At 37.6% G+C, this 23,369-nt stretch overlaps 1 protein-coding gene across 1 annotated transcript in view; it reads right to left on the bottom strand.

Annotated features, from left to right (window-relative positions):
• Nucleotides 1-23,369, bottom strand: part of CFTR (CF transmembrane conductance regulator) — an 86,505-nt gene that overhangs the window by 31,931 nt on the left and 31,205 nt on the right. Inside the window, exons 11-17 of the mRNA XM_058805750.1 lie at nt 21,634-21,825; nt 10,506-10,600; nt 7,923-8,009; nt 6,312-7,044; nt 5,082-5,210; nt 2,176-2,213; nt 970-1,223 (exon numbers count right to left, since the gene is read on the bottom strand). Of these exons, the coding sequence (XP_058661733.1) occupies nt 970-1,223; nt 2,176-2,213; nt 5,082-5,210; nt 6,312-7,044; nt 7,923-8,009; nt 10,506-10,600; nt 21,634-21,825 (1,528 nt within the window). The remainder of the gene's footprint in view (nt 1-969; nt 1,224-2,175; nt 2,214-5,081; nt 5,211-6,311; nt 7,045-7,922; nt 8,010-10,505; nt 10,601-21,633; nt 21,826-23,369) is intronic.

The following is a 23,369-nucleotide window of genomic DNA, read 5'->3' as shown; positions in this document are numbered from 1 at the left end:
TTACAACTTTTTCTGAATGCGAAATATTAAATACAGGATTTTTTTTTAAGTATAAGCAATTTCATGACAGTTTAGTGGAGCTACATCTTCTGTCTCCCTGGAGGAATTCGGCTGCACAACCTCTGTTTCAGCTCTTGGTAAAAAAACCCAGGAAAATGTAATTTAAAAAAAGAAACAACTAAAAAGGGCAGAAATGGAGGCACAAAGCATAAGGTACCCCTTATTCAGCAGGCCCTGATGATGCACACGTAATTTGCACATCAGCATTTACCTGGGTTTGTAACGTATTTCTTAATTTTTGAGTAGAATTACTGTATTAAAGATTATGTAACAACAAAGTTAAGAATACAAGGGAAAATTAAAGAGAAGCTCATTGTTGTGTCATCATTTGGCAGTGTATCCTGTGATCTAGTACTTATCAGTAAGAAACACATGATATAGGAATTTCATGTTAAATGGGAGAATGGGAGATGGAACTTGTTGCACCAGTTATATAATGAGCTTTATATCAACTCCCAAATTGAATATGCATACCATCATTCACACTAGCTGATGTTTTATGCCATTTTAGTAGGACTATTCATAAAAAAGGCACTATTTATCATCCACATCTGATTCCTTGTCACTCATGACATAGCTGACAATATGTTTTCTATTGCATTTTTTGACAAAGTCTATTCTTTAGAAGTTATTCTACTTTTATTGCCTAGAACAGTTAATGATTTATTTTCTCCAAATTTCTTTCTTACAGGGTGATATTTCAGAATCAGAATTGACAACTGAAATATGTCACACTTAAGTGCAATCAAGCTTCATTAAAAGATTCACAAATTACCTTATGTGGCAAACTTCTAACATTCCACTTGACTGAAAATGTAAATGGAAGGTAACATTGTCCTTTAACAGAATGAAAACCATTAAATTGAAATTAAATGCATAAGTGAGTCAATCACCTCCCATTTCAGTTACCTGCTTTCCAAGAGTTGAAGGTTGACATAGGTGCATGAAGAACTGCATGCACCATCTTCTGATGAAGAGTTTTAGATACTGTTATAAGTGTGTGCACAAGGGGCAAACCTCTGAAGATTCCCATGGCAAGCAGAGTATCTGCCACACCCACATAGATGTAAACGATGTAGTAGCTGCTAGTGACAGTGACAATCACAGGAGGTTTGTCAGAGGTGCTGTTTTCTGACGGGGTTGAATTTGCCTTCTGAGCTGTCCTGTGTGATGGAAATGACAAATACATGCATTACTGGGAATTGTGTGCTCTTTCTCTTTTATTTACTAAACAAAACCAAACAGTACTCCAGTGTCCATTTGTTTTAAAACTATGCTAATGGCTATAGATATTTCCAATCATTTTTAAAATATTGTCATAAACATATGAAATATAAATTATTAATTGCTCTGGTAGTCTCTTGCAAATTTGCTGCCTATTTAATCACTGACAAACCTAACTTAATCTAGGAAATACACCCAGTTCTTTTAAACAGAAAAATTAGTTTAAGTCTTGAAAAAACTGAATTACTACAGAAGTAAAATTCTTTAGGTATGCCATAAAAATCAAAGCCCTTGGTGACAATGGAAATTGGACTCAACATAAATCACTCCACCTCCAGTGAGAGCTATGTCACCATATGCTTCTATACTCACACACAGTCATTGCTGCAGGACAAAAACAGGGCTTAAAAGCATTAACCCAGGAAAAGCCACTGGCTTTTCTGCTGCTCAGTACCTTTTAACCTACAACTGCTGATCCTATAACTTCTGGGAATTCTTCATAGATGAGCTGTAGAAATTTCACAAATGGGGGTCTTACAGAAACTGCTTCCTGGAAATGTTCCTAAGCAAGTCTTACCAGACCTCTGAATCATGAAGGTATACTGAAGATAATCAGGTCCCTGCATCCCCAGAGTGAGCTGACCCAGGAAAATCTTGCATACAGTGTTGTGTACTCCATAACAAGGCATAAACCATTCAACTGTTAGCACTTAAAGAAGTACCAGATACCACCTACACAATGCATTTAAATCATCCATCTATGAACCATTTTGCTGACTATAAGATAGTGACTATCCACATAGAATTCTGGCAGAATTTATTCATTCTCTAAAGAAAAAAAATAAAATAATGGTTACCCCAGTTTCTCAAAAAATTATCTCCACTACTTACTTTTGAAGAAACCATACCCCAGCAAGAGAAGCAGCTACCTGTGACCAAAGAAAACAGAGTCAGATTTTGGTTTATCACTTTATGTAATCTTTCTCTCATATATTTTTTCATTGACTTTATACCTGTTTTTAGAGGGAACATTACAAATGGGTGGAAGTCAAACCTACTTAAAGCAAAAACCTTGTAATATCTGCTTCTCTCTCCACGGAAACAATTTAGTGCATCCCACCAGGGAAGCTACATTTAGACTTGTATTACAATCAGGCTCTCAAGTGCCCCAGAGATTCTTGAATTCTAGAAGCTCTTGTGTTCTTTTTTACCATAATATTAACAAAGGCTTGCTAATGTCTTCCTACTGATAACTGCATGCCCTTTAAGTTTTAAAGATTAATATTGCTTATGGCCCTGGAAGAGTAAGTCTCTCAGTATCTTCAAAGGCATCTATTCACATATGAATGTCATACCTTTATTATTTTTGCATTGTTGTTCTTGCTAGCTGATATCTACATTTGGTATATTCATTTGACTGATATTGCTTTGCTGCTTTAGGTTTTACATAATTTTCCACATAAGCTATTGTAATATTTTTAAAATGAAGAATTAAACCTTTTTTATTGTTACATGGTTCAGTGCTCAACAAGAATTTAGTCTGTGATATATTCTTGTCTGTCTACCAAGACAATGGAGATCTTAATCTAGTCTATTAGATTTTAGTTTGCTCTGTTCCTGACTATGATAATTTTTCTAAGGGTTGAAACAGTTCTTACATTTTCTTCCCATACATTTTTATGTCACTGGTACAGAAATATATTGTGGCAATACCCCAACTGATACACATAACTGAAGTCTTCTCTATGGGAGCCACCAACTTCTGCAGGTCTTACTCAAGATTGACCATGATGGTCCTGAATTTAGGTATTTGTAAGAATCAGGCTTCTTTCACAATAATATTTTTACATCTCCCAACAGAATTCTGTTCTCATCTTGACTCCTCACAACAGAGGAGTTTTTTCAGCTGGGAAGATGATGGTAGGTAATAATGTCACAGAATAGTTTCACAAAGCCTTTCTCTGTGTTTCCTTACAAAAGTGCTCTTCTTGCAGTTCAGCACCCCTAGTCTCTGGGTATTACATCCATGAGACACAGTTTTGAGCTGCTTAAGTGGGCTACACAACACACACCACACAAACCTAGGAAATAAGTACAGTTGATGTCCTATTTAGGGTGACCATGTGAACTCACCTTGGAATCTGCAACAATCCATTCAAAAGCAATCCATTCCAAAGCAATCCTTTCAAATCTAAAGTATGATCTCTAGAATTTTCAAAGTACTCCCACCCAGATCTGAACCACCACTTTCCATTTACTTGGATGTTCATCACTAGCCTGTCTTTGTTATCTCAAGTTGGAAGGGTACAAATGATAGCAGAGGACACACAAACACTTGGAATGGTATTTCAGCTCACACACAGAGGTTTGCTCAAGACTGCGCTGCAGCTATTTTCCAGCCCATTCATTTACCAATGATAGTCACACTGGAAACTTTAAATTGTATGGAAACATTCTTTGTCATAAGATTATTTTTTTCAGTTAGAAGATAAGGTTTTCAAAACCATTTAAAATTATTTAGTCTAAAATAAAAGCAAAAATGTGTAATAAGCATTTAGAAATATATGCTGAATGTACAGGAATAAATCTGATGTATCTTAAAATTTCATTTTCCTTTGCCTCTAAAGCTCACTTTCAGCTTTGCTGTTCTTTACACAGCCATTTTCCACAACCATGAAAACAAAATTTACAAGAGGAGCTATACCTCTAAGTACAGCCTCGCTGATGGAGTTGGTTTAAAAGTTAAGATGTTAAACTAGATTTAAGCTCCAGGATTTATTCCTGGTCCAAGAGAAGTAACTTAAATCACCTGCAATATATCATTGGTGTAAATTCAGAATACAGATCAGATCAGTCACATCTTTCTCCAGCTATGATGATACTAGAAGTTTGAATCTCACCACAGAATTGCTAAAAACCCTTTGCTGATAATCAGTCAGAAAATAATCCTATATTCCTAATGGATTCTTCTCTTCATTCAGTTCATGTTGAAAAATGCCAAGAGAAATTGGCACAGTATTTTGTAAGTTGACATGTGAATACAGTCTCATTGATTTCTCCCTATGAAACATCTTCCTTCACTTTAAAAACTACTTGATTTAGGATATTTACTATAGAAGAGAACATTAAGAGGTTCTATATGCCTAAAGTTTTTCTAAATGGAGAGACAAGACAAAAAGCAGTCAATTTCTGATATATGAAAAACAGTCAAATGAGCCAGATGTTCTTCAGTACTTGTTCTGGTGTTTTACACCATCCTTGGAAAAAGTCTTCTCTGCATGCTGCAGGACCACCCCTTCCATCTTCCACTGCCCCCACAGACATTCAACACTCTGCCTTACTCACCACTCTTCTTTCACTAGGAGCAAAGCTAGTAACTCATTTTTCAAAGCAATTTTCCAGAATTTATGTATGTGCTGATAAAAAAAAATTATGGCAATTATTGTTCTTAACTGCCTAAGGCTATTCAAAGGTAATTTTAATGAAAAATGGAAGATTATTCACCTGTGAACAAAAGACTTGCATAAGGTAATAATTCTTATTTGTGGTATCACATAGAGAAAATAACCTGGGTAATTTGAGAAGATGGGTCTTCTGCTGCTGTGCACTAACCACTAACTTTGATGAAGAAGTGTTCATCTAAGCAGTAGAAAAGTCACTACAATTTAATTTAGCAGCAGTTTTCAATAAGTGATACATACAAGAGCTTATGTCTTGATGCTTTATCCATTTTCACAAAGACCAATTTGAACAAACATAATTTGTTGCAACATGACACCAAGCACAGATTTTCTTACCTCAGCTAAGAAGACAATCACACACAAAATCAGAACAAAAATCAAGTTTTTGTGGATAGTAACATATCTGAAGTAGGTATTCCATGTAGTGACAGTACCCATGCTTTCAGCATCATCACTGAAGCACTCCTGTAAAAAAACAGTAAAGTAATAGTAAGAATGCTAATAATATCTCTGTATGAGAATTTCTGACACAAGAATGCTATTGTTCTTTCTGCTAATTCACTGCAAATAATTGAGCTGAAGCATTAAATTGGCTGATAATGGCAAAGAGGAAGGTACTGACCGGTTGAGTCACCTCTGATATAAAAAGATTATTTGAAATTTTCAGACAACAATGACAGAAGCTGAGATTTGTCTAGCACTACCAGAATCAGAAACTATTAATCAATAGCTATTTTCTTTTAATGGAGAATTATTATTGTGATTTTAGAGTAAATTTGTAAGCACTTTGAGCTTTTCTTTTTTTCTGTTGAGCTCAAAAGAAAAAATGGGCAGTGCTTCAGCAAATATTGAATTTAAATTTTCCTTGGACATCTGTTTCCACCTAGGAAACTTCCCCAGAAAATTTTCCTATCCTGAGAAAATCAGCTGTCTGTTTTGAAAATGAAAGTCATCCATCATGACCAATTGAAGCAATCAGAAAAAAATGAATTTTGGTCCAGTTTTTGGTATAAAACTCAACCTTCTGGGTTTTTTTGCACATCCATAAAACCAGAGTAAAATCAGACTTCCTCCTCCATTCACTATTTGCATCAGGACACAAGAACTAAGCAGTCTGACAAATTTATCAAATTTGATCAAATTCCAGGTTTAAAAACTGTGCTAGTACTTCAAATGTATTTTATTTTTTCCATGAGCCTTAATGTTTCAAAGGTGAATTTTACCTAAATGCTTTAAAACAATGTTTTTTCAAGTTATGGTTTCAAATTTTATTTTATCCTAAGTAATCTGAAAGGTAAAGTGCAAGAGATGTAAATTCTGTATTGAAATTCCCTACACTTAGCACTGAAAAATGAATGAAAAAATAAGACAATACAATTTTTGAGGATTTCAAGTATTTTGAGATGATACTTAATTTTAAAAATTTTCACAGGTATTCAAAACACATATTCTGCAGAGAAATGCTGCATTAGGAAGGAAATAGTCCAGTAGAGAAATAGATGAGGAGTATAATACACTAAACCATCACCATAACCGAAGCCAAGGTGAATTCAAATCAACGCACACCTTCAGATCCTCTTCATTGATTTCATCAGTTATGTCCAGGACGCTGTCTCGCGACACCCGCCTGGTGTAGATATCCATCTCGGCAGACAGGTTTGTCTGAGGCACCATGGACATTTTCCGAAAGGTTGTACTTCCCTTCTTGGGGAAGTTTGGTCCGTAGCTGACAGAGGTGCTCGTCATGAGGTTGAGCACCGACTGCCTCCTGTGCCCCTGCAGCAGATGGTCAGGCTTGAGCATCCCACTCCTCAGCAGAGCCATGTCGCCCTGCTCCACGTCGGGCACCAGCGAGAGCCTCCTGTCCAGCGGGTCACTGTGCCCGTCCTCTATCCCATTGACCTGCACCCCGTTCTTCTGCACCACTGAGAACTTCCTATTTGCATTAAGGGGGTTAATAATCACAGAGTTCCTCCTCTTGTCGTTCAAATCTGATTTTTGTTTAAAAGATTGCTTCTTTATTTCATTGCGCGATCCCACGCCTTCTCCTTCAATGGAAAATCGTCGGAGAGTCTCAGTAAGGATTGAATTTCTTCTCTCTGCGCTGAACTGATCAAAAGAGTCAAATCCCATCAGCTCTGAGCTGAAGTCTGGCCGTTGACCCTGAAGTTCAGAAAATGTTCCATAGAAATAGCAGCTCCCTTCATGTAAGATTAATATTTTGTCAGCAATCTTTAAGTGTTCCAATTTTGAAGTAACCAAGATCCTTGTTTTATTCGCCATCAACTTGCATACACAGCTGTAAAAGATGGAAGTGTGAACATTTAGACTTTTTTGTTCTCATGAATAAATGATGATTTTATCCCTTTCAATTTGCTTTTACCTGCCCTTCTCCCAGTGTGAGCAGTCTTGGGTGCTACCTCAAACTACGAAGGAAGTGGTAAAGCTGAGATGTTTAAAGGGTGAGTACTTTATTGCAGGAACCAAAAAAGAGGTAAAATTTTATCGTGTTCGGGTCAACCCAAAAGGCACACTTCATCATGAAGTATTTCTTTTCATCTTAGGGTTACTCAGATCCGCTGATCTGAGACTTAGGAGTATTGCTCCAATTTCAAAACTTCAAAATTACAGAGGCTGAAAAGCTAGTGGATGACGGTGTGTGTCCTTACTGATTTCATCAAAAGGACAAGCAAACAGTCTCTGACTTGGGCCAACCTGTGCCAACCATCAGCAGGCAGTTTCAGGTGATTCAACGTTCAGTGATTGGAAAAACAGGTCAAAATATAGCTTTTTGTAAAAAATTATACTTACAAGGCAGGTAATTGTTTTAAAGTGAAAGCCTTTCTGATACAAAGGCATGTCACATATAAAGCCACATGCACTGGGAGCACGAGATTACAGCAGGCTCAATATGTTAAGGTGGAAGAGGGAGCAGTAATGCTCACACCTGGCCCAGGCTTGTTCCCCACACAGTGCATTGTCCTACTACTAACAAAAAATACTCAAAATATGTACATAATACTAAAACATAATTCTATGAGAAACCGTAAAAATTAACATCCCAACAGGCATAATTTGGATCACTTCAGTATTTTTGTACTGCTAATAAAACCCCTTCATTTTACTTTGTATTGATTGGTGAGATTCTGAAATACAGTGTATCAAAACATACAATACCTTTCAAATATCTCTTTTTCTGTAAAAATGTCTAAGTGTCCAAAGGGAGAATCCAGGAGATACAAATCAGCATCTTTGTACACTGCCCTGAACAGAAAAAAATGTAAATGACATTAACTTTCATATCTCTTATGAATTAAATATAACTTAAGAAGAATTCCTCAAATCTTTTACTTGATAGACTTTCTACAGCATCCATATAGAACTGAAGTTTAACATTAAATATATTTATAAGACATTTTTTAATTAAGTCTTTTCTTGCTGCAGACCACATTGCAAACTAACTCAGTTATGCATTAGTTTTGGTGCAATGAAACAAAGCTGTCTTTTACACAGGTTACTCTGTGTAAAAAGAAATCTGTTTATGGCCTGAATCTGACAGTCCTCATTGGTGCACATTGACCATTTCAATGGGAATTTAAGGTCTACTGTAACATCTACTGGTGCCTGAGGGAATATTGCATATGTGTGAATAAACATGTGAAAATACTTATGTCTCAGCACTTAATTTCAAAGGTACTTAGAACAAAGTGAGCAAATAAAAGTGTATTAATTAGGTATGGTCTTGCAAACATCATTTGCAAAGGGACTGTACAATTTTTGGGTTGAAGACATCAAATAGGACCTTAAGCTGTATGTACCTGGACTTGGCTCACTGAGACCTAAAGCTCTGGTTAAGAGGGTTCTTTAAAAAAAATTTGAATAGAAGTTCAAAAAGACCCCCTGCCTTCCTCTGTGAGAATGAAAATCATTATGTGATATCAATCAGAGTATAATTAATAAAGAAATCCAGCCAGCTGCATTTATGTATTTTTTAAAGCATGTTATTCAGTGTGAAAATATTTAACCACCAAGAGAAAAAGCCCTCAGTATTAGCTCATTATATTAATAAAACCAGCAACTTTATTGAAAAATCCTCCAACACGATGGACTTCATATTTTACATTTTTATGATGTAGTGGCTGCACAGCAACAAAAATTCACACTGCTGTTTGTGCTTTGCAGGGTTTTATTGATATAATTTTTGTGTTGCACTTAGTAGCTACAAAGCTGCTGGCTTTAGGGTACCAGGCCAGCAAGCAGACTCTAGCCCAGGACATGCACTGTGTTTTCCCCTTGGTCCTTTCTTTCCCCCGTTTGCAGGTGCAGGCATTGGCAGTGCTCTATAAGAAAGACAGGCTCATGCAATCTCCACCTTCTCACGATGGCTGGTTGATGTCACTTCTGTCTCAGATTCTAATTTCACTTGGCCTTGCACAGACTACACCAGATAGGTTTATGCAGCCAGTCCAAGAACATAATGTCCAGTTTATCACCAGTTTATTACCTAGGTACAACCCAGGGCTGTAAACCTAAATTTACACCCCTAACTTCTCAGAGCTTTGTCTGCAATACACACACACCTTGTAGCACACTGAACTTGGACTGGAGCCCAAACAAAATCTATGATAGTCACATGTAATTGTTTTAAAAATTACTGTTCCACAGCTGACAATAAATACCTAAGTTCTGTGAGCCTCCAGGAAACAAGCTGTGACCATCCAAAAAGTGACAGACATGATTATCCATAACATCTAGGAAACAGTCCGAGTATATGTTAAATTTTAAATTAAAATCTTAGTGAGATTACATGCTTTGAAAGCTTTGCCTGATCTTCCCCTTGTCGTTCCCCTTACTGCATAAACCAGAACCACCCATATGCCTCTTCAGTCTCACCCACTCTGAAAGATTCTCCATTTTAATGATCTCATCTTTTAGCCTCGCTCAGATGTGCACATCTTTCATGGGATGCCAGTACTGATCGCTATAATGTGATTTTACTTCTTCGCAGTGTTTCTGGGCATGGGAATCAACACAATTTGCACTTGGCACAGAAATAAATGGGGCCATTTACACATCTGAGCTGTCATTACTGGATTTCTCACAATAGCTAAGTGATTCTGCTGAAACACATAGCTAATTTATAAGACAAACACCTACGTTATTGTTCCGTAGACCTTCAGAATTACTTACTAACATTGGAAGGTCAAACAGACAAGGCAGTTATTCATACATACTAACTAGTCACTGCTTTCTACTTTTTTCTTTTTCTTATGACAGAGAGAAGCCCAGAGTATTGGCACAAAATGTTTTGGAACATGGCTGCTTTCTTTTTTCCCTCCATTTACCTGCAGACAGGCAGTATGCCATTGATCAACATATAAAACACTTTGAAGAAATGTCATAGCAGGGAAAGGTCTGGAATATTTATTTTTATCTTTCTTTGGGTTTCCGCAGTACATAAAAAGCTACACTTAGAGGTCAGAATTTCCAAATCTTGCATCAGGGAGGGAAAGATTAATCTTAAGCTAAGCCATAGCATTTGTTTGACATCAAACTTTTAAAATTCAGTAAATTAATATGCAGGTGTATCATAAACAAAATTGCATAGCAGAACTCAGATTTCTGATAGTAAAGTCACATTCTTGGTATATCCGGAAGATATTTATTTAGCAGGACATAGTCCACGTGTATTTAAATGCTTAGTCATAATACATTCCATATCTGTGAAACAGTACACTGCTTGAAGAGCAAAATACTCACCTTGCCAGCGAGATCCGTGCTCGTTGACCTCCACTCAGAATGATTCCACCTTCACCGAGCACAGTATAATCTTTTTCTGGGAACTTGGAAATATCCTGTTAACAATTTTTTTTAAGAATCAGTATTTTCAATATCCAAGAAACTCAAGCTGCAGATTTGATGGAAACATAGTGTACAATTGTCTACAGACAGGTTGGACAGCAGTTGTAAAAAAAACAAAAATCCCACAGAAGTTTTTTTATGTCATTTGTTTATGTAATCAGAAATGATGATAAGAGAAAACATATCATTTTATTCCAGAAAGCAGTCACAAGCTGCAAGATCTCAAGAACCAATATTTGTCTGAATAGTTAATCTCCATAAAAGCAAGGAATGTACCTTCACACAATGTCAGTCCAAGACACTAACTGCTCAAGGGTTCTCTCAAGTAATGATAAATGCACTTGCTGCTGAAGTTAGGGAAAGCAAAAAGCAAACTCTGTTTCTGAGCTCTTCAAAGCCCAGAGAAATATATACTTTAGGCAGGTTCATTAAAAAAGGCTTGACAAGCATTCCTAGCCAGGAATGCTCATGGTTTGCAAAAGGTTTGGGAACCAAGTTCCACTGCTTGAGCTGTAAGTTATTTAGAACTCATTACTAAGTTAAAAATGAATCTTTAGCCAGGGATAAAAGCAGAAAATACCATTTCACTCTCATATGAGACACAGAAAGGAGAAAAGGAGACTCATGTCCCACTGGCAGGCAGAAATTTTCTTGAGAGCAGTATTTAGCACTGAAATTGATGATCCATGTAAACCACAGAAATTCATGGAAGTGGAGACAAGGAGAATGGCTCATGTGCCTGAAGGTTTTCTAGTTTTTCTACTTTTAGAGTTGCTCTAACAAAAAATATTAATTCTGCCTTCAAACCTTACCTGACCTACATCTGTGAGCCAATACATTGACAGCACTACCACTGTGGTGGGTGTGCTTTCAGCAGACTGTTCCCCAAAACACAGGCAGGATGAGCTTCTGTGCCTCGTGGCACCCAGGGGATACAATCTCAGGGCAGTTTGCCATGCAGTGAGTGGGGATCCCTGACTGTGCCATGAGCTCCAAGTGCCTGTGCTCCCTGCCCAGCAGCACCATCCTGCCTGTGCACACCTTCCTGCTCCCGAGGCAGGGATCCCCTGCAGCCAAGGAAGCTGACTGAGGCATCCAGTGCCAGACAAAATCAGCTCCACTCTTCTCATGCACCTTTCATTTTCCTTTCAGTGCAGCTTCTTAGGGAAAAAAAGATGCATGATCTCTCAGAACCTGAGCTTCTGAGAGGGATCTTTAGGCTGTGATCTGGAAGGGGTATCCTGGTTTGGGGTCTCATCCTACAGGCAGCCAAGGGGCAGGCAGGAACTCAGATGTCTGCATGTCTCTGCACCCACAGAAACCCTACAGCTTCCACACTGGAGGGCACATGAAGCACTATCAGGGCAATACTGTCTGGGATTCTAAGTTGACCTGCTCTCTGTAAGCTCATTTTTCATACAAAGACACATATAATCCAATTTTGATGGCACCTGCTGTGATTTTGATGGTTTATCACTCTCTGTTGGGCAACCTATTGCCGTTCCAGGCCTTTGAGGTTTTGCAAAATAAATAAATAAATAAATAAATAAATAAATAAATAAATTCATTAATTAAAATCCTTCCAAAAAATGTTTCCTTCTTCCTCCCCTGCAAATTTCCCTGACCTCAGGAACAGAGTGAACAATGCTGTTCAGACTTGGAACAGTGACAGATGAAGGGTCCAGCCACTCACGAGCTCGAACTTGACTGCCTGCTGTGTCAGGAAATGGGAGATTCTTACAACTCTTTAATTTGATAATAGCATTTACTTCCTGACTAAGAGGATTCTGACCTTAAAATCAAGATGCTCTTATGTATGGAAAATCTATTGCAGGTGATTTTTAAATTATTCTCACATTAACTAGTTCTTTCCTTCTCATAAATAGAGTCATAAAAGCAAATCCCTGGTATTAAAATATCAGCTCAAGTATTTGCAGAAAGAGGACGAATGTGAAAAACAGTGCCAGCAACAGTTTTAGAGAAAAATTTTCTAACTGTGACAAAATCACTTTCCTATAAGTCTTGAAGTATTTTGAGAGAACATGTGAAATTCTGGCATAAAAAGTTTTTTGGCATTTCTTTTAGACAACCCAGTCAGATCACTTGTGGTCTCATTCTGTATGCAGGAGTCATGTTGACCATCTGTAAATTTGGCCTTAACAGAGGGGTTTGCATGATTAAATATCCAGATCTCCAAGTTGATTTAAGCTGTTTCCCATTTCTACCAGTACTGCAGCCAATAATGGTGCTGGTGCCCTTGCTGTTTCCCAATTCTACTCCTTCCCAAAAAACCCAGGTGTAGAACTGGGCCCAGCATGTCTTCTCCTGCAAACAGGGTAAAATTCCAGCTCTACTGAAATTCATTCCAGGGTTCCCATTGCTTTAAAGGTTGTAGGATTTCATCAGATATATTTCTTTGCAGGTGTGTCAACATGGAATTTTAATCAGACTTTTAATGAGTTCCCCTTCTGCTCTCCTCTGCCCTTCACCTCAAAATAATATATGGCATGGAGCAGACAAAGAACTTTTCAGGCTGTAATTATCCTAATTAAAAAATGTTTAGTAATTTCTTTCAAAGGCGTAAACAAAGCAATGAAGTCCAATAGACACACAATGCTATTTGTTGGAACACTCATGACCTATTGTAAAAAAGTACATAGGGCTGGGCCCAACACATCCTTGCTGTCATTTTGTGCAGGAAGTGAAATCAAGCCAGGGACAAACCTAATGTAATAATGCTGAACGGCACAAGACTCAGCATATTAATGAAATATGAGCCAGCCACTGGATTTTCCTTAACATAGCTATTTCTAAATGCTTAAATTGAGAAACAGGTTGGTAACAGTTCATATATGAAAAACCCTACAGTTCCCACAGACATTGATTACTTTAATGGATGCTTCCTAATATCAGGAGCTAAAAAGTTGCACACCCAAGGAGAAGGCATCCTTTTTAATAGCTATTTGCTTTTTTTGCCGTGAAACTGCCATCTTCATCTACCTCAGCAGCAAAGGGATGGCCCTCATAATATCTTTGGGCTTAGTAAGGAAGAATACAGCCAGGATAGGTTCAGGGTGAACAGGAAATATGATCTTGTTATTAAAAAAGGAAACCTCTGAATGGACTTCACACTCCAAGTCTTTTCTGTAGAGGTTAATTGTTATCAGAATCATTTGATAAATCATTAGCAACAATGAAGATAATAAAGCATGACAGAAAACAGTCTCTAAGAACCAAGAGTTGCTTAATATGTCCAAAGTTACTCAAACTATTCAAGCAGTTCTAATGATAGAACCTAAGTATTTTACTTATGTGACTTCTTTTTCTTCCTTAAATTTGTCCTTAATTGTGTGGAGTTTGACCATCTCACTTCTGCCTTCTCTCATAAAAGACAAAACAATCATGAAACTGATGGAACAGAGTAGCAGTCTTGAGTCTCTGCATCTCATCTTGGTTCTATTTCAGTTCTCTATTTACCCTCTGTTTTTATTATAGTCACCTCTACAGTAATCTTTATCCCCTTCCTTTTCTTTATTAACATTAACATTTCCTATGCTTTTTTTTCACAGTTCCCAGAAAATCTCCCTCTTCTTATTGCTACTGAAGTTCTTCTTTTTTCATCATCATCATCTTTTGAACTTTTAAAGTTTTGAAATCAAGACTTGTGTTTCAGACTCATACCTACTACAGAACACTTCTAGGAATTTATAAAATATGAAGAATTTTCAATAATTTTTTGTATCTTGGCTTTTAGATAAATAGCCTGAACATACTTGAATCCTCATTTTCCTGGGAATAAGCCAGAAAACCAGATTTATTGAAGTATTTCAAATAAGATTTTAAAAATATTTAATTTTATTAAGGTAACTCTCTTTTCTCTCCCCATGATTTTGTAAGCCAAAGCTTTTATTACACTTTAGCTGAACCATTTATGAACGATTTGTGATCCAAAAGCATAAGCTTTGATTTTGCAGCAGTTTGTGACCTCAAACAGAATGTCAGGCTCACCCAAAACTCAGAGAAATGCTGGCAAAACTTGCTTTCTCCATGGCAAAATATTTCTGTGGAACAGATTTTTGAAATGTGAAGTAGTCGGTGCACTGCATGTGGGTAGGTTAAATACAGGGTAAGAGAATTAAACATGATTCCAGAAAAGACACACAAGACAGGGCAACATCCAAGGTGATCAGTCCAGAGCCCTGTACCTAAAACAAGGAAAGGGATGGGGAGACCTATGTTACTAGTGTTTTCAACTAAATGATATCAAAAGAGAACATTGCAGGGAGGGTTCTGTTATACATATTTATCTGATCACTGATAAACTTCATTAAGTCAGTGCATTTGGGAGTTTGTCTCTAATCAAGGTGTTCCCCTGCTTTAAAGAAACTGTGCTAGCCTCTTGACTTCCAGTTCACCCAGAAAACTCACTGTCTGCAGCTTCACAGCTGATGCGCCCATGATTTTGGGCCAGATAAGAATATCAGTTGGAGGAGTCTGTGTAGGCCAGTAGATCACACCAGTGAGGGATGGAAAAAGCAAAGGCTGCCAGTTTTGGGGGCCTCGTGTCTAGGGTGCAGGGCTGGTAGTGGGAGGTTGGACATGTTGCTGATAACACCCAGGTTGTGGGATCAGCGCCCTGATGGCCTTAGGAGTTGGCTTGATGGTCATTGTGGGTCCCTTCCAGTTCAGGATATTCTCTGAATCTGTGATATATTATGTGGACTTTCTGCCTGAAAAAGGCATTTATACTCTTTAGCTGTTTGTATTAGGATGGGATAAACTTCACCTTGACCTGCCAGTGGCTCTCCCCAGCTGTGAAGACAAGTTAAGTCACTTGTTCTCACACAATTTACACCATAGACATGTACCTGATAAGATAACCAAGCTGCCATTTAATATCCTCTTGTAGAGAATTACATACCACAAAGCACTCTGTTCCACAGCTGAACCCTTTATTGTTCCTCTCTTCCACACAATTTGTAATCTGCCCACTTCCCTTGTGAAAACAAGGCTTGAAATCAGGGCACAAAGTATTTCACTCGCTAACAGAACTTCTCAACACCTACTGATTGAGTCATGTGACCAAAACCAAAAACACCCAAAAAACCAAAACATGACCTAACCAACCAAACAAAAACCAATCCAAAATCAGCACAGATAAAAAGAGCTGGAGCAGTACATGGGATGCAAGGATGTGTTTCTGTTTTGGAGCATTCTTAGCACTGCAGTGAACTTCTCCCTCCAGGGTGGATTCCATCCTTTGCAAGGAGATGTTGAATTCATGGGAACACAAACCTGGGCTTGGCCTATTGAGTGTCTCTTTCTATAGTTAATCTCTCCACAATCTAGTTATTAGATGAAAATTAATCTCCTGCACTCCCAGTAAACCTAGCTCAAAACCCTACAGAATCTGACCACAAACTTCTTTCACACTATTATATAATTTAATTTCACATGGAAACACTTCCTCTATTTGCATGCCATGTTAAACATTACATTCATGAGCAGCTGGTGTCTCTCAAATCAGAGCATGTGTTTACTTAGAGAGTGGTAATCTCTCAAAGGTAGCTTGCCATTATGTGTTTATGGACTCTTAAGTAACTATTGAAGGATCACATGAATTAACAAGGTGGAAAAATATCTATCTTACATAACAAGAAGGTAAAATTGAAAGTTGTGGAAGTATGACTTCAAAACTCATGAACTACTGGACCCACTCAAATGTGATAGGATGCTTGTTAATTTTTAAACACTAATAACTGTAATAGGCTTGCTTCTGTAGTCTTGACTGGAGGAATGCCTTCTCTTAGGATGAGTTTGTTCAATGTTAAAGCATTTAAACATGAAAATTCCTGTTTCAACTATCCAGAGGTTTTACCTTCTTAACTTTTCAAGTTATTACTTAATTTACCACTTACTGTGATAAAATCAAACAAAAATCCCATACCCTGCATATACTGGACTAATAATGCTGGTTTTTCAATCTAAATATCACATTCTTTTCCTATATTTTGTAACATGAATAAAAGGTATTTTGCAAACCCACATACCAACTACAAATTAAATCCTACAAATTTCAATTTATATTCATATTATCCCTACCATTACATTAATACAACCTCCAGTTAATACAATCTTCCTTAGGGAAGTAACATTTTTATAATTACTTCAAATTTAGTGACAAGTTTCCACAGACATAAAAACTCTGGAAGTTCACATCTCTCAGTGGAAGAATTTCCATCTCTCTGGAAGTTCACATCTCTCAAGTATACTTTTACAGTATACTTGATCCTTACCTTCATGTGTTTAGCAAAAGTTCAGTCTCTCTTGCTACAACTTTTATTATGAATGTGATGAAAGGTACTTGAAAAAAAGGGTTAACCACTTTGTCAAAAGTGCTGCTGAGGCAGCACCAATTCATTTCATCTTACTTTTTGAGTTCCTTTAAACCTGGCTGTGGGGACTGCCTTTAGAAAATGTGCTCAGAATCCATACTAATTACATCTTGCCTACTCTATTATAGCATTCCAATATAAGACTTCAGAGGTAATAGATATGAGGTAACACCTGCAAACTCAAAAGTACTCTTATTAAAACAATTCATTTCAAAAAAGCTCCTAAATAAAGAACAAATTGTAAGGACTACTGATCCATGCTGGAATGGTTTAACCTGGGAGGTTAAAACCTTCACCTTCTTATTTGCTTACTGGGACCTTAATTTCAGAGAGCCTATTAAATTAGGCATGCACCCTGCTTTCTTGCTTGCTAAAATAATCACTGTTTCTCAAGAAAAAGGAAAAGAGAGCAAGAAGGTAGTAGAGAAGGAACAGGTAGCCATTTTCCTATGCATCTTGAAAACTTTTTACTGAGGTGTTTTGCAGAGTGTGTTGTGTAATTTAAATGCATTGGCATTCCCTTGAGTTCAGCATCACACAAAAATCTGGGCAATGTCTACACACAACTTACATCTCATTACAGTCACATTCAGTGTATGCCAGGTGTTCAAAAAGAAATTTTTGCTAGTAAGGCTGTTTCTTTTGGCTATCAAGAACACTAATGAAACTCTTAATTACAGTCCCTTTATCTCAACTCCAAAGCATTCATTTTTGTTCTTTCACCTTTTACTGCTTTCCTCTTAACCTCTTCCCATTTAGAAACTGCAGTAATGAGAACATTGTAAACATGATTTTAACTCTTCTGGTGCCTTGATTACTCTTAAAGGAAAAATCTAATCAGGAAATGTAATTGTAATCAAGTTCTTAATAATTTTACAGGCTACATTTTACATATAAAACAGGCTACACTGCCATACACATTAAAAAAAGTTTAAAAAGCATCCTAGGCATAATTTCACTGATTCACAGAGATGCAATTGAGAACCCTTCTCATGATTCTTCAGTATTATGTACTGTACAGTGACATCCTGAAATGATGAGGAGCAGTGGTGCTTAGATCTGATGAACTTCCCTCTCTGAGCCTTCAGCATGTGACTGTATTCCACTATGGATCATTTCAGCAGCTCAGATCTCATGCACTCAGGCTGGTTTGCACTGTGGTGTCCCTTGCCCTTGCTCTCCCCATGTGCCAGAGAGCACCACAGAGAAGAGCAGTGAGGACCAGGGACCACAAATGAAACCTGTGACACTGCCCTGCTGTCACATGTGTCATCCAGTGGGGCCACACTAAAACCCATCCTTCCCACACGTGGACTCACAAAACTGTACCCACTGTAGGAGAATTGCCTGCCCATCAGTCACACAGCCGTGTCAGGGGCACTGGGTGGGACAACAGCCACGCTGTGCACCAGAAAAAAGGTGCTTGAGAGACATGTACACACTTGTAATTAAGCTTGTGATCTCAGGCACAGACTGACATCCTAGTGCATTGTGCCCTGCACAAACACACTTTGTCAAACTTGGCATAGCAATATCTGAGGTGTGCACATCTCCAATACAGCACAACAATTTTCTTCTTAATCTTCATCTATCTTCTGTTTCACAGTACATCATGAACAGGTATAATGGCACAGCTGGGGGATAGGTGAATTGCATCAAGACAAAAAGATGAAGAAGCTGAAGGGAGAAATCTCTTAAGAGAGTTAAAGAAGTACAAATGTGGCTACCTGAACTACTTGGACAAAAAAATGCCCCATTTCAGTGCTCTAAATTCCTATAAACTTATGTAAGCTTAGAAAAGAAATAGAAAATCCTTTTGTTGCTCGTAGTTTCCCTGCTTTTTAGTAATATATTTTGTGATTAATCAAAATTGCCTGGAGAATAAATCATCTTTTTAACCTTCCTTTTGATGGTTCCATACACAAATAGAACAAAATGCAAAGTTGTGAGAACATCTTTTAGAGCAACATAAAACATTCTTCCCTTCCAGACAAACCTACCAAAGCAAACCTGCTGTTTAGATATTGGCTAGCATAAACCACGTTTGCCATTCTCTACAACTTTACAGAATCTAACATATGACACATTCTAACTTCCGAATAAAGATCTGATTTCCCATACAGGGAAAATTCTATTCTTGGACACCTAAAAATCTCTGGGAAATATTTACTTGCACTTTCCATCTTTCATAGTTGCTTAGAGATAAATTTACTTTGTGTACTTAGCAACTCTAAAGAGTCTCTAAGTGATACCTCCTTAGTAAATTAACTACATACCAAATCAAAAAAGTCAGGCAGAAGAATGTAGCCCTGAATTTTGTGAAAATTCTCATGCACCCCAAATTATATAAGTTACACTTCTCTAATACCATTTCCATATCTCTATAGACCTAAAACAAAGTGGAGACCCCTTGTGTGACATCACCTGGCTTCAGCATCCTGTCCTGCAGCAGACAAGAACAGACTGTGTGTGGCAAGAACAGGCTTCCCTGTGTGCCTGGGAGCCTCAAACCCACATAAATGGATTTTGATGTGTCCCACAAGAGTGACCTGCAGTATTTCATTGGCACTAATAAAGAAGGAGGGGAAAAGACATCAAATTTATGAGCTGGACTAGATCTTCAGCTTGCTTTCTCTATAGGTTGATGGTGGAAATGGCAAAGTTAAAAGGGCACCTCACAGGTATATTACTTTCTACCCTACTAACACACCTATTTGCCCACTGGGTCAAAGAAGATGTCTTTGTATTCCAAAAGCATTTTGGTGAGGATAGAGCTTGGAAATAAATGTGACTTAGCCATTGTAAAGAGCTGTATATTAACTGATTTGCAGCATATGCACAGTAAGGAAATAAACCCTCTTTTATCACTAATCCTTGGTTTCTTGAGGACTTCACATAAGAACTGGACTCAGCAGGCCTGTTTTCAGGTGGAATATATAACTATCTAGGAAGGTTTCAGAGAAAGGGGCAGAGTGAATTCAGTTAGGCAAAACTCCCCTGGTTTTTCCTTTCTGAAGAATGAGAACAAACACCCGCACACGAACTCCAATGCAAAGCACTAATATAATAAATTCCTAAAAGGTCACACTTGGGAATAAACAGGGAATTAATATTTGAAACCCATGCTTCAATCTGCCATACTGAGTCTTGTTTGGTAACTAATGCATGAAAGTTAACAAGACAAGAAAGCATAATAATAGCAATAAGGCAATGCATTTGGCTTCCTTCCAGACTGTTCTGCCTTCTCTTCAGCGCAGCCCAATTTATTTAGTCCAGGAGGAAAAAAAATGCATAAGTATCAGACCTGATCTCAAATAATAAGCCCTGCTAGGAGGTGGAGCATGTCACTCTGCACAGAGCTGCACCAGCACAGATCAAAGCTGGCTTGATTGAGCCTGCCTGGAGAGAAAAGGAGCTGCAGCCTGCTGAGACACTGAGCCATGCCCCGAGCACGGGGACACCAAGAGTGCCACCAGCACTGAGACACCAGCAGCCACCTGCTGCTCCAGGAAGGGCCTGCCTTGGGAAGCCTCCTGGAGCAAGGGCAGGTCTGAACTGCTGAAGCCAGCTGTTTCTTGGAGCTTTGGCATTAACTATAACTTTCACAACTGAGGTTAAGGACAGCTCTGCAGAAAGCTTGACACAGAAGTTATTAATTCTCCTGTCTTCAGGAGCTTCCCAAGAGATTGCCAACAAACCAAATCAAAAATCCAAACATAACCTGAAATGGCCAGAAACACACAGGGAAATATTACTTTATTGCTTTAATGAGCTAAAATGCAGTAGTAACCTTATTTTTAAACAGACTGTCTACAGTTCCTTGCTTAACTGGTGCTAAGGAAAAATATATTTCACTATGTGGCCAAAAGAAAAATCCTGTTCAGCACAGTTAAATATTTACTGTTTTTATTTACATATTACAGACAAAATCTTAAGCCATAGCAGATTTTGCAAAGATCTCAAATGCTGGCTCCTTTTGTATCTTGCCATGTGTAAAATATATTTTGCTATACTACTCTCTGTCAACATCAAACACGTATAAGAACATTTTAATGTGACTCTACTCATTGTGGGCTATATGTCACATAGGGATCAACCCTGCAATTATTTCCAGTCTAAAAACTTTTAGTGTATACATAAAAAAAACCCCAAATTTAGTCAAGATTTTCTACTAAATAATTCAGATTTCTACCACAACATTCCAGTTATCCTTGCAGCCATTTTTGAAATGCAAAAGAAAGGAGTAAAACAGATTCATTTCCAAAACTGTAAGGAAAACTTCTTTATGTGGAAGAAATATGACAAGAAAATTTAGGAATGACATTTTTGTACATAATTCCTTCAGCATCAGTATGTTTACTCAGGTTTTTAACTAGCAAGGAAGGCTGAGAAGGCAGACACAATAAAATATCTGAGCCAGCTTACCCAGCTTCTGTTGTGTAAACTGCCAGAACTGTCAGTGTATCTCCCAGGCAGCTGGCAACAAGGTGACTTGCAATTCCACAAAATTGGGAGGTCAAACTGAGTTCCTTAAATATCAGAAATTTCTCACTTGCTTTAAGCCCCATTGCCATACCTTTTCTTTGAGGTTTTTCACTTGGGTTAGGTCTTAAAAGCCCTAGATGACTAACCTCCTCTAGCTGGCAGGCTTTGATGACACTCCTGTACCGGTATTCATCATAGGATACACCAAAAATTATGTTCTCCTTTATTGTTCCAGGCATGATCCATGAGACTTGAGGTGAAAAGGATATCCTTCCACTGTGCTTAATCTTACCCTGTGAAGGCTCCAATTCTCCCATTATCAACATCAGAAGAGAAGTCTGAAAAAACATGAACACTTGATTAATACATCAGAGATCTGTACAACAAAAAGAAATGTTGCACATAGTGAGAGTCACTCTGCTAAGTCACTTAAATGGCATTTGTCTCATCAAGAGTGTCCCTGTAAGTGACATTTAGGGCAAACTGCAGTTAGTGGAGATTTCCTTGATATGTCTGATTCTGAAAGACCTCTAATATAAGATAAACTTAATTTTTAAAATTATAAAAATTGTGTAAGATATCTTGTAAAAAAAGGCATGCTGCTGCAAAAGTATGTCATTTTAATGAAGCTATCAATAACCTCACAAGGTAAAAATCTATCTGTGAAACATATACAGATATAAGGTACTGGTATTTATAGAGAATTCTATTTGATTTTCACACTATCAGTGACTATTTTGTTTGCTCTTTGTACAACATAATTAATGTTTATAATTTTGCTAGCGCTTAAAAGTATTTTATCTGTATTGCCTTGAAAAATGCAATTCCTCTATGTAAGTATATACAATTGCTCAGTATGGTCTGAATTTTCCTCTGTAACTGTTAACTCATTTACGTGAATGCATGACCTAAGTATATTTACTATTTCCCTTCATAAAAGGATTTATTGCAATTTCAGTACTGACATGTTATAATTCCAAAGTTAATCAGTAGCTTGTAGTAACCTTGTCACACATCATTGGCTACTAGATCAAAGAATAGAATTGAGAAATACACGGAAAAATTTGTTACAGAGCCATTGCAGTGGTGTTCTTACCACTGATAAACAGTCAGCAAAGTTGGGACGTAACAGCCAAAGATCTAAAAAATCTGTCTGAGTCACAGATTCATGCTGTCAAGCCCAGAGATCCTTTTGTAAGTTATACAATATAGTGGGGGAGTCTCATGAGATTCCTTCCCTCGTACCAGAATGTGACTTTTCCAAAATGCTGAGTAAGAAGTTCCCAGCCTTGCAAAGGACAGCTGTTTGGTATGTTTTGTACACTGGATGTTAAACCACTGCATCTTGTGCCATATAACACAAACAAAAAAACAAAACAAAACTGAAACAAACTCTATCTAATACTGAAGCAATATTAAACAGCTGATGTCAGGCTTCATATCTGTTACAGATTAAATAGTTAATATAGATAAAATTGTGCAGTCTGTTTCATGGGCCTGACAATTGAGTTACAGCCTCAAGCACCATGAAGGAATACTCACATTAAGAATGTGTAAAGGAAGGGCAGCATTCTTTGGGGGGTGATGGGTGGGAGGTGAACCTTATTTTTTGACTTTTATAATATTAACTTTTTGATTTAATATTATAAGGCTTTTGTTTTTATTGCTTTGGAAAGTGCAAATTTTTTGTAAGCATGTACTCACATAGACTGTTCAGTGTAATCGGAATTTTCCTCAATTTCCTATGTAGCAGATGAAAGGAGATATAGATACGTCCTTCAACATTTTCTAGTTCACATTTCTACATTACAATTGCCAGCGTTAGCAATAACAATAAACTATTCTGCTAATTCAAAAGTATCACACTAAAATGCACCTTAAC

The sequence above is a fragment of the Ammospiza caudacuta genome, chromosome 5 (genome assembly GCF_027887145.1).
Source record: "Ammospiza caudacuta isolate bAmmCau1 chromosome 5, bAmmCau1.pri, whole genome shotgun sequence".
Classification (NCBI taxonomy): Eukaryota; Metazoa; Chordata; class Aves; order Passeriformes; family Passerellidae; genus Ammospiza; species Ammospiza caudacuta.
This window is presented reverse-complemented; position numbering and strand designations above follow the sequence as displayed.